The 13,200-nt window shown below is 34.4% G+C and overlaps 1 protein-coding gene across 30 annotated transcripts in view; it reads left to right on the top strand.

Moving 5' to 3' along the window:
- Positions 1-13,200, top strand: part of LRRC7 (leucine rich repeat containing 7) — a 597,290-nt gene that overhangs the window by 214,062 nt on the left and 370,028 nt on the right. For all 30 annotated transcript variants that reach the window (XM_035251839.3, XM_078332210.1, XM_035251845.3 and 27 more), the window contains one exon: positions 8,639-8,841. In XM_035251839.3, the coding sequence (XP_035107730.3) occupies positions 8,639-8,841 (203 nt within the window). The remainder of the gene's footprint in view (positions 1-8,638; positions 8,842-13,200) is intronic.

A 13,200-nucleotide genomic window follows, 5' to 3' on the forward strand; every position in this document is an offset into this window, starting at 1 on the left:
AGACATAAAATATTTAATATAAAAGGAAGGAAGGAAAGCCAAAGAGGACTGCAAAGTACAGAATTAAGATAATTAAACTATAACTAATCAAAACAACAAATTAAGAAGGAAAGCACAGCATCTGGTAAGGAGGAGTAGGAGCTTAGTAAATATGTCCAAGCTCTGCTTTTGATAAGCGGAGTTTTATTTAAATTTGGAATCTCATTAAGCAGTCAGAAGCAAAATCAGGGATGATGGTCTATAGTCAGAATCATTCATAGAAAGAAGCTCTTTGAAGTCAGGAGATGAAAATTCTTGGGAAGACCAAGTAGAGAAAGAACAGAAACACAGCTGTTCTTGAAGGAACTAACTCATCTTAAGTAGAACTTAGGAATATTTAATAAGCTGCTTCTTGAAACAGGCACTTTGCTTTTATTCTTGATTTCATGTTTTAATTGCTGATAGGATACATCAGCATTAAAGACCAGAGGAGATTTGTCCCAAGAACAGTCCATTGATCTTGATGAAGAAAAACTGGTTTCCCTGTATTGATAGCAAATCGAACCATGTACATGGCTTATAGACTTTCAGATATTGTGATAAGATGAACACAAACCCATTAAATCTGAGTAGTTTTCAAATATGATAATTTCAACAGTAAAAATATCAAACAAGCCTCAGATGCCCCTTTTGGATTACCAGAATCACCATGCATATTGTCTTGATAAAGAGGTTTCAGAAAAGTACCTGAGGGTCTGTAATGATTTTAAAGATATTCTTGAAGCAGGACATGGAATGAGGCTGGCAGATTTCCATATCCCTGTGGCACACTTAAGGAGGAAAAAGGTTTCTCAGTGAATAAATCAGATATATTTGTCATTTGAAAAATGCAAGACTGTGCCAACTAATGAGGACAGCCAGGATATTTGTCACAAGAAATCTTGGAAAGATTGAACTTTCTTTTGTCCTTTTCTCTTTCCAGGTATGAAATATTAGGCATGGATAGCATAAATGGGCATTGGTCTAAAATTCTAGAGAAGGCATAAGTATTGAAACTTGAATCTTCTCAATACATATATTCTCATTGTTTCTATCTGCTATAGGCATAATTCTCAAGTGGTTGAAATTATCTTTGGTTTAAATTTTCAAAAGGGAAGGATTTGAATAAGGTAGCAAGATGGGTCTCCCTGTCATTCACCTAGGTTAGGCTGTGTTAGCACACAGTGCTGTTCAAATGCATTTGACTCTGTTGGAGAATATTGAAAAGGAAGCTATTGACTGCACACTGCGGTTGTAGAAAAGAAAAATCCCTGTTAGGTATTCAGTTTAAATTGAAAACAGTATTATTCACGAGACAAGGGAACTCATGCAACATTGTGGAGAGGAGAAACCAGAAAAGGATGTCCTTATCTTTGATTTTAAGAAATTTACTGTAAGGGCCTTAACTGAAAGAGATGAATACCTTTTCTCTTCTTGCCTTTTTTAATCCATTTGAACAACTGAGAATCTAAGAATTCCTCTTTTGGATGTGTGCAGACATGGTAACACAGGAAACCGGATTGTTACTGATTGAAGTCCAAATGCTGGGTATAAAGCAACATGTCTCTGATGTCTACTGGGCAGTGGTCATGGTGTGGGAAAATGTAGATATGTACTTCTATCTATTACATGTGTAACACATTTGTGCTTCTTTGTGTATTAAGCTCAACTTAGTTTCTGAAACACTTTCTCCATTCTACCATATCGTATGCTCATCCTTTTGACATTAAAAGATCACTGGATAAGCAAAGTATTTCCTTTGCTGCCACTTCCTCATTATGTTTTGTGCCTATAATGTTTTATTTTACATAAATCATTGGGGTGTGTGTGTGTGTGTGTGTGTGTGTGTGTTAGAATGTCTGGTAGATGCATGTCTGTAAATTTTTATATGCTGATCTATAAACATTGCTATTAAGGTAATACAGAGTCTGCTAACAGGAAAATCAATGGCTTTAGGGCAAAGACATATGAGATCCAAGCCAAGCTCTACTAATTATTCTGTTTGTGACTCTGTGCACATCACAGACTGACTAAACCTAAATTAGTTTATCATCAAAATGTAGAAAATAATATATGAATCATTTCTCATTTTAAAAAAGGTGATAGATTGTATATTAGTTTGAATTTTTGCAAGTATTATACAAATAAAAGTAATTACAGTCATCTTTTACACCCACATTCATTTTCTTATACAGGTAGTATTTTAATTTATCTACTTTAAATGATAGACTTGGCAAGTTACCAGAAATACATATTTTTGAAAAGGCTAGGCATGGTCTCTATCCTCATAAAACTTTCAGTCAAGTAAAAAAGATTGACATTGAATGAGTAATTAGAACATGATCAAAATGAATTGCAGCATATGGTAAAATAGTCCCAACAGTCATACCTACACTGATGAATAGATAGAAGCCACTCTCCCTTTTTAATTTAAAGTAAGGGAAATGTACCCTTGTGCCTTATGCAGAGGCGGCCATAGTTCTGAAGGCTCTAGTATAGGACAGTCCTATAATCTTAAAAATCCAAAGGAAGCCATAGGTGTAAAGAGCACAGAAAGCAATGAGAAGAGTGGTGCCTGGCCAAGTTGTGCAGTGTGCTGGGTGTGACTCTGGAAGGCAAGAGTCAGATAATGGGACCATATCATACTTGGTAGGTCATAGGAAAAAATTTAGACTTTGCCTTGAGGACAGAGAGGAGACATTGAAGTGTTTGTAGCAAAAGAGTGACATAATCATATTTGTGTTTTCAAAAGATCATCCAGTTACACTGTGGAGTGAGAATCATAGAAAGAGAAAAACAAGAATAAATGTAAGAGTTGATAATGGTTGCAATAGGCAGTTTAGATGAAGAAAAACAGGCTAGTTCATGAAATGTTTAGGGTATTTAATGTTTAGGAGATGGTGATTGTTAAATGTGGAAAGTGAGAGAACTGGAGGAATCAAAACTGATGCCAAGGTTTCTGTCTTGAAAAACTAGGTCAGTAGTACTCCTGTTGGCTGAGATTGGTAACACAGGAGGAGGAGGTTTGGGTAGAACACTAATTGCTAACACTAAGTAAATGCTTCCAACTCATAGATACAATTTTAAGTGTTTTGTATGTATTCTAGTCATTTACAGATGAGGAAACTGAGAGAGGTAAAATAACGTGCCCTGGGTCATGTAGCCAGGCAGTTTGCTCTAGAGTCCAAGCTCCTGACAATGATAATATGCTACAGACCTCTCAAGGGCATCATGCCAAATATGTGTGTGTGATATAGAACTTCTGAAAAATGTACATCTTTTAAAATTGTTAGATGCCCATAAAATATAAAGTAGAAATGACAAGGGAAACAAATCCATGTTAGACATTAAAATAAATGTACAGTCATCCACTTACCACTTAACTTATGTCGAATGAAGTGAGAGTTGGGAAAGGTGAATGATATTGTAAAGAAAAAAAGGGTACAATTAGAAGGATAACAAGTCTAGTGGACAGGTTCTAACACTGTAACTCTCAGCGTCCGGGGAAAGAAAGTGACACCTCAAAAAATTGAAAGAGAAGAACCAAAGTGGAAGGATAAGTGTCAGAAGAGGTGATGTCAGGGGGGCCAAAGGAAGAGTGTTTTTAAAAGGACAACATAGTTCTGTGCCCAGAACTACTTGCTAATATGTCATGTAAGGAAGGATTAAAAGGATAAAAGGCACTAAAATCAAAACTTCCTTTAAACATTGAAATTAACCTCTCGCTTTCCTAACGTATCTATTCTTATAACAAGGACTCCACTAACATTGAAATTTTAATCTCTCACTTTCCTACTATATTATTTTTATAATGATGACTCCACTAGACTAAAAGAAATATATATATACACACACATATGCATATATATATATATTCTTCTATCCTTGCAAATATATATATATATATTTGCAAGGATAGAGAAATACATATTTTCTTGCAAGGATAGAGAAAATATAAAAGGAGACATCAGCATATAAGACACTTCAGAAGTTTTTAGAATATATAAAAGATGTCATATATATTTATATAAATGCACTGTATACATATATATGTGTATATATACATGCAATGTAGATCTACATTGCATATATGTGTACATATATATGTATGCACACACACAAATTGTACAAATTGCAAAGCACACTATTAGCAACATTTTCACAAAGTACCCACAAAGAGATAGGAAAATTGATTATATACCACAGACCTTAGAATCTTGGAGATACTGGATACCAGGCAAGAAATTGAAGAGACTTAGTATTGAAAATACAAAAACTGATTGAAAATCTCTGTATACATAATAAGATGGCTATATTCTAGGCAGAAGACCAGAATATTTTTCTCCAGAATATTTTTCCAGAATATCCTTTGGCTTGCTACCAGTAGTCTGCAGTAAAACCTGTCAAGCCTACAAAACTTCCAATTAGCTTTTGAGGGTTTCACACTTCAGTATGGGAGAACAGTCCAGGATCACCAGATATTTGTGGACAACCTTTACCATGAAAGATGAAGATCAAAAGAAACAAGCAGAAAGTAGAATTCCAATAACACAGGGAGCAAGGGAAAGAAGACAGAAAGTCTGTAGTTAATATCTTCTGAGAGAAATATAAATGATACAGCATCTTGGGACACTAATAGGATACTATGAAGAAAAGATCATTCAGGAAACAGCATATATCTCTTGTTAGCAAAAATATGCTATTAGATAAAGGGTAAGTCAGGACACAGATTTAGGAGATAAAGTTGTGAAAATCTCACAGAAAATAGACTAAAAAGACAAATGCATGGAAATTTCAAATGAAAAAATACTTGAATTATAGGATAAGTCCAAGAAATAGGTCCTTCATCCAGTTAATAGAGATCAAGAGAAAAGAATTTTTTTTAAAAAATGAAGAAAAACTTATCAAATAATAACAAAAATTTAACAGAATTTAGGATAAGGGCTTCCAGAGTGAAAGGGCTCATCAAGTTCCTAGTATGATGGATTTTAAAAACACATCAAAGCACATTGTCATGAATTTTCAAGAGTGAGGAAAAATAAAATTCTAAAATTTTCTGGAGAAGAAGAATGTAGGTGTGAAACAGGATTTTGAATAAGAATAGAACTGAGTTTCCCTAGAAACTAGAAAATATGATAAATAAAAACTTTTTTATTTATAAAGAAAAGGTATTTCTGACATGCAAGTCCTCAAAAAATATAGCTACCATAAAATTCTTTCTAAGCAAGTAAAGACATTATATTCCACAAAACTGAAGGAATAAATCTAGAAAATGACATGGGATCTAGCATATAGTAAATATAACACAAGAAAAAAATGAAAAATTCACAGGATGTTAGTGAAGAGAAATTCTAGGATGACAGCTGGAAAAGCAACCACTCAAGACTGGATCAAAAAGATGTTATTCCCAAAAGGTTACTCTAGAATGGGGGTTAGGGGCCAAGGAGTAGCACTACAGTCAAGTTGTTTAGAAATGTGGGGGAGGGGGGAACCTCTACAAAGTTGACAGTTATTATGTGTAGGGAGCATAAATCAGGAATAAAAGTTGTGATTGAAAGTCCATAAACTAGATTCCAGAGTCATCAATGAAAGAATGGGAATGTATAAGAGATTGGTAAACAAAAGGTCTGAGGACAAGCATAAAGATATTAATAGTAGAGCATGAGACCATCAAATGAACAAGGATTTTACAAAATGAGAAAAGAGTCATAGTTTTTAGAGTGCAAGGGGGAGAGCAATCTCATCTTCCAGCCCAGAAATTGGCTAATCAGCATGCAATGGGAAAATCAGCATGCTCTAATTTTAAAGGTGATAAAGAAACTAATGGCATCAGGAAGAACCAAGTTTTAGTTGGGTCTATGAGTAGGGGAGTGAGGAGCATTCAGTGAAGAGAGACTGAGCCTCAGTAAAGATGTTTATCATGGTATAGAAACAATCTAAGAGGAGAAAAAAGAAGCTGGGCGAGGGGAATAGCTCAGCTTGTTGTTGGATGAGCAAAGAAATAGAAAAGATGACTAGAAGAGTTTGAATTTTTGATTAATGAATGGGAGAGTGTCCTAAGTGAATAAAATGTCAAAAGTTTTGGTAGACAGTAAACATTAGCCAAATGGTTCAGGTGCAGGCCTGGCTATTCTGTTTTTCCTCTTGGATCATAATTTAAAATGTGCAATGGCAGCCACGCAGACATCACGAAATAGCTACAGTGAGTGAGAGATGTTGGGCAAGAAGAAGCATGAACAACTGATTTATTCCTCTATGGATACAGAAGCAAATGGGATGTGTGCCTTGGGCTAGCTCTGTTGCATTACTGGGGGTGGTTAATGTGATGACTAGTTACTCAAATTAAAAACCTGGAAATCTTTCAAGACCCTCCCCTCTCTCCCACAGCCTCTCTTTCCACCTCTCATTTAATCCATCATCAACTTTTAGATTCTACCTCTTAAATATCTTTCCAATCCATCACTTCTCTTTATCCTCGTTGCCACTACCATAGTCTGTGCTATCACCACTTCTCTTTACAACCACAATAATCACAACAAATATTTACTAAGTTTGTAATATATAATATGTTAGATACTTATGAGAATGCATTTACTGGGTGCCTACTATGTGCTGGATCCAGGTAATGACATGAAAGGTATCAATCCTACAATCCAGAATTTCAAGTAAGGTCAAATAAAACAATAGTTACAAAATTTTGCAGTTCTGGTTCCCAGAAATAAAAAGTACAGGAGTTTGAGAGATAGAAAATAATGGAGAAGAAAGATCATCTTTTTAAATGTTTTTATTCAGCCTTCTACAGATTACCATGTGCAAACAATCATCTATAAGTATTTACTCATGAATCTGTCCCTAGAATATCCTTTTTTATTAATTCCAGAAGTTAAAGGATGAAAAAGGATCACTTTGGGGTGAACACCTAACACCTCTTAAAGCATATTCTACTTGATTGCCTCCAAATAGTTCTTCTTTCCAACTTTTATTTTAGGGCACGTGTTCAGAATTGGTTACATGGGTAAATTGTATGTTGCAGAATTTTGATATGCAGATTATTTCATTACCCAGATAATGAGCATAGTACCCAATAAGTAGTTTTTTTAATCCTTACTCTCCTTCTACCTTCCACCCTCAAGTAGGCCCCAGGGTCTATTATTCCCTTCCCCAGTGTCCATGTTTGCTCAGTGTTTAGCTCCCGCTTATGAGTGAGAACAAGCAGTATTTGGTTTTCTCTTCCTGCATTAATTTGCTAGATAATGATTGTCTCCTAATTGGACTTAACATGAGAAATTTTAATAACAAAATGCTACGTTGTTTTTTATAAATGTTACTAATTTCTGTATAAGAATAAATTTGTGTTACTAAGTAAAAATACGTTAGCAAGTTAAATGCAAGTTTCAGATTCATGTTTATTAAGATTTAATGCTGTAATTGGCAAACTGTACCACGTACTGTAAATTTAAGCATAAATGAAACAAGATCTCCTCAGAGAACTTGCCTGATACCTAGGGAAATAGCACACACAATTAGGAAACAATATGATTAGCGCTCTAGGAACTCAGAGGAAGATGCTACTCTTCTTTCCTGGGAAGACATTCACAGAGATAGTGACCTTTTTGTTAAAATAAGAAGTTTTTTAGCAAATTATCAGTAGCTGATGGTGATTAGGAGAGTCCCAAATATATTCGTTTATTCATTCATGCTTTAATCGATTTGTTCTACAATTGTTGGTGAATATATACTATATATCAAGCACTAAGATAAATACAAGAATGGACAAAATAATCACTGTCCTGAAGAAGCCTTACTGTCTACGAGAAAAATTACATGAAAAACATTAGAGTGAATAAAATGTTGAAGGTGCCATGACACAAATCTTCTTTAAGATTTAATAGCATTTGGTCAGTTTAACCCAGAGGAATGGGAGAAAGATGTGTCAGGAATGTCACAGGAATTTCTACCATAATTACAAGTTGTTTTCTCCCATATTACAAGGTTCATAAAGATAGATCCCCATTTAGAAGTGAATAGCCAATCCAATTATAATCCATAGTTTCAACAGGAGCTTTGCTCAGTGCATCACTGTCTCTACTAGAGCAGTGCCTAAAACAGTGGTTATTCAGTAAATACCTATTCACTGAGGAAATTTGTGGTCTACAAAGAATACATCATAAGCTTTAGTGCTGAAACATGAATATTTTTACAGAAATGGGACAAATGTTTTTTTCCAACAAATTCTGGATGTTTCTGTTCTACATTTAATTTGTGTAAAAATAGAAAACATATAACTCCATGTTTCAAGTGAGAAGGTAACCATGATAGTAGCATTGAATTGAGACAGGACTGTATTCTAATTTGATTCTTTCATTCCAAATCTGAGATGATGGGGAATGTCTTACGCTTTTTGAATCCACTTTTGAATTTGCTATATGGGAATAAAACCCATTTCACTTACCTCACAGGGCTGTTTAAGGATTAATGATACAATACATATATGTGTCCTACTTTAAAGTATCCTAGACTGTATACCAAGATTAAATTTCTAAGCTTTAAATATTACAAGAATGCCTTCCAAGCGCAGTTGATAAGCTGTTTTGTTTCATTTTCTTTCTCTTTTCTCTAGTGCAGTGCCTGGAGATGACCACCAAACGGAAAATCATCGGCCGTCTTGTGCCGTGCAGATGTTTCCGAGGTGAAGAAGAAATCATTTCAGTTTTAGATTACTCCCACTGCAGTCTTCAGCAGGTGCCAAAGGAGGTCTTTAACTTCGAACGAACATTAGAGGAGCTTTATCTAGATGCCAATCAAATTGAAGAACTACCCAAGGTAAATTTTGACGACCTAAAATATACAATGTAAATGAGTATTTCATAACTTTCAAAGGCTTTGTTATAATGATAATGTTAACTCTGGCCTTCTATCTAGGTAACTGACAAGTCATTGAAATTGACATAACTTCCTCCTATATTCTCATTACCTTTTAATATTACTGCATTTATGATTTCACAGGCCTCTGTTAATAACAAATTGAACTCTATGGAAATCACCATTTGATGGATTATGCTTGCTATCTTCATTTAAAATGACCTCTATAAAATTATAGAGGGTCAAGATCAATAGTTTATGTTTAGAAAGAAAGGAAAAATATGACACTACTCCAGAACTGAAAATTTGTGTGTTGTGTTAAGGTGACATTATATTCAATCCTTGAACTGTCTAAGAAATGCTTTTACACACATTAACACTATTATGAAAAACATGTTTTTTACCTGTATGTAAAATATTTGATTATTACAAGTAGCACTGGATGTAGGTGGCGTAAAACTAGTAAAAACTTTACTAGGAATTTGAAACTATGAAACTTTGTGCATGTGCACACACATACACATGCACGTGCACATACATACACATGCACACCTGCACACACACACTGCTGTTATGGCATTGTGCCATGCAAAGAAAATAGGTTTCCTGTGGCCTTATTGCTTATTGCAAAAAAGACTGGGTGATAAGAGATCAGCTAAAGCAGACCAAGGCCACACAACAAAGAGGTTCAAAATCTAAACCAAGGGATCCTAACATTCACCTAAATAAGTAATATGGATTAAGTAGTTATCATGGCATTTACCTGTGAAGGATTTATACATCTGAGAAGGAAAAAAAAGTCAATTTCTGTTGTTTATGCTAAAAAGTAAAAATGTATATCAAATATCCAGTAATCAGAAAAAGAATCTCCACAGTAAAAACTTGAATTTAATTATCAGAATCTGATATTTCAACATGCTGATCAAAACAAATTATGAATAATTATATTTCTTTTGAATTATAAATTATCACTTCTTGGCCTTTTGTCTAAGATCAACTGTAGAATTACAAATTATGCTGTTTACATAACACTTCACAGTTAAGAACTATTTAATGTGTCCTTCAAAAACAGTATACTTCACTTTTGACAACCTGCGTATGGTGTCATCTGGGATATTTCCTTAGATGACACTATAAACAGGTATAGTGTATTTTTTAGGGGTAGGTCAGGCCTATAAAAAATTATTGACCACATGGATTCACACTAGGATTGCACATCAAGTAAAACCTGGACTGAAATGGGCTGTCTGTTCTGCCAGACGAGGAACTACTTGAGGATACAGATGGCACTGCATTTATCTCTGCCTCCCTGTACATGGGCAGGCATGGTGAATTTCACATAATGGATACTGAGTCTCTGTTGTCCCTGATTGATGGAACAATGCAGAGAGCTGCATATGCCACAGGGCTTGATTAGCAAAAGTATGTAAGGTTGAATAAATCAGAAATGTGGTAATCCATTCTAATTTAGGAAAATAAGGATGGGGTGGTGAGGGGGTGGTTCTAGGTCAGGCCAGTCTAGGATTGCCAGAAACAAATAGAGAACACCCAGTTATATTTTATTTTTAAATTCAAAAACAAATGACATTTTTGTAAAACTATATCCCAGATGTTGCATGAGATACATTTACACTAAAAAAAGGGGGGTGGTTATTTACATGATATTCAAGTTTAACTTGTCATCTTGTATTTTTATTTGCTAAATCTGGCAACCCTAGGCCAATCTAGTCATCTTAAATCTTTTTCTATTTCCATACAACAAATTTTGTAACATAAGTAGTACAAGCATAGTTAACTTATCAAGCAAGTATTTATTTAATATCCACTCTACTGTATAGTACTTGAAGCTTAAGGGGGTGGTTATACGAGAAAGAAATCTCAATCTCTGCCCTTCTGGATCTGACAATCTAATTATGGAGAAAAACTGAAGCATTCGAGGCAAGTGCTCAGTGATGTAGAATCAGAGCCAAAGAGCAAAGCACCATTGTAGAGCTTATGTATAGAGGAGACCCCCATTTTTGGAGAAGAAAGGGAAGAACTTGTCCAAAAAGCACAGATGCAAACTTCAAGATGCATCTAGAGTTGAAGGGAGCAGAGTTGTGAAGAGTCTAGAATGGAAGGTGCATGTACATGAATGCGGGCAATATTTAGGGAGAGTAGGAAGCACTCAGATTATGAAAGGTTTTGAAAGTCACATAATATTGTTTGCCTTAATGCATTGATAAGATAATTCCATTGAAAAGTCTTATACATCACGGAACTCACTAGGATCCTAAGTAGGCTTGGAAGAGAAATCTTAAGACATTTTGTCTGTGTGATTAGTTAAAATAATTGGCTATCATTAATTAAAAATAATATAAATATACCAAAGACTTAATATATTTTACCAGTGTATTATAGTTAAGGAGAATTAATTATCCTTTATCATTAACCTGCCATATATCTTTCAGAGAAGTTTTATATAATCTTTTAGGGTTTCTGTGAGTTTCAAGCTTGCATTTCTTTACTTTCATAAAACAGCCATGTAAGCTAGTTTCCCCTAATGTATATGATATATTGAAATATGATCTAGATGATCTGATATTGAGGTATGATCCAAATAGTACATAAATGTATTTGTGCATTATTGGGAAAAGTACAAGATAGGAAAATGAAATGAATAATGTATCAGAGTTCATTATATGTGTTTCAAGTAACAGAAAACCCAATACATACTGACTTTACAAAGGAATAGGTTTGATTGGCTCTCATAAGTGAAAGGTCCATCTCAGAACAGTAATCAGAATTGATGTGTTTCTATTCACCTTGGCAGCAACACATTTATTCTGAGGCTGGCTTTTCTCATGGTAGCAGAATGGCTGCAGGAATTCTAGAGTTCACCTTCACAGCAGCCAAAAACAGAAATATCTGATTCCTTAAAACTCTTTCTGAGAAGGACAAAAAATGTCTCCCCTAGAATTCTTCAGCTAATTTGCCTGCAGATCTCATTGGCTTTAATTGTGTCACATGTTTACTGCTGATGAAATTCCTTTGCTGTTTAAGTAAAGAATAAGCTACTATAAAAGTAGAATTACTGTAATTGGGCTAAATAATAATGAGTCACCTCTGTAGAGTTGTGGCTGCTAGCAGCAGTACAAGGGAAAGGGGTGGAAGGGTGAAACAGCTGTTGCAGGATAACCACAGTGTGCACCACAAACAAACTGCTATAAAGTAATTAATTCAGGAGGGAAAAAATGGCTCAAAATAAAAAACTATATATAAGGTTGTTAGTGACCTATAGGCTGAGCATTGAGCTCTTTAAGGAATTAAATCTTTAAAGTTGAATTAAATAAAGTATTTTTGTCTGCCATTTTATTTTATGGTTTTTTTTGAGTTGTTATTCGGATTTGTAGTGTAATAACATAGCCATTTTTATTCTCAATATTACATTATAGTAAGAATTATCTTTTATATATGTATTCTTTGCTTTCTGATATTGAACATAGAGAATATTATAATTGGTGATGAATCTCTTCTATAAGATGTTATATAATACAACGAGTAGGGAACAAAAAGTCAAGGTAAAAGGCATTAGGGAAGATATGCCAATACTGTGTCAGAAAAGATACAAGAATAGATACTAAAGAACAGGAAGTATTTTGATTAGGAATAGTTCAGTCTCTGTGTCTTAATTTTCTCTAGTGAAAGGTAAAAATACAAAATGACATGCCTTTCACACAGTGATAGAAACCCACACAGCTTATAATTTAGTACTGTTTTGCTTGTTATTTTGAATTAGGAACTTAAAATTACAGACAGAGTAGTAGACCATAACAGGTGCATATTATATATGAAGTAGTGTGGGATGGCAAATTTGAAAAAAGAAATAAAGAGAAAAACTGCAAAGAAACTTCTTGAAACTGAAGAACTTTAAAACAGGGATTATACATAATTTTGGAAAAGCCAGCATATGACTAAAATTGAAAGATGTGGAGAGTGAATTTGGTAGATGAAATCAATTTAAAAACCACATGTAAAAGAAATGGGACTGAATTTTAAGCACCATACTTTCAACATTTTCTCTACTTAAAAGTTTACAACCTACTCCAAAACTATTTTAGCGATCAAGAACCAGAGCTTTTGACCCAGACAAATCTGGAATTATATCCTAGCATTAGTATTTGGTTAGAAAAGTATTTTTCCTTGAAATCTGTTCCTTCATTAGTAAAACTGGGGAAGTAACAGCACTATCTTCTGTGGGTAGCTGGGTGGCTGAATGGATAGATAGATGATTGATTGATTGATAGATGAGTACTAGGTGAGATGATGTTTGTGGAATAC

Source organism: Callithrix jacchus, chromosome 7 (genome assembly GCF_049354715.1).
Source record: "Callithrix jacchus isolate 240 chromosome 7, calJac240_pri, whole genome shotgun sequence".
NCBI lineage: Eukaryota > Metazoa > Chordata > Mammalia > Primates > Cebidae > Callithrix > Callithrix jacchus.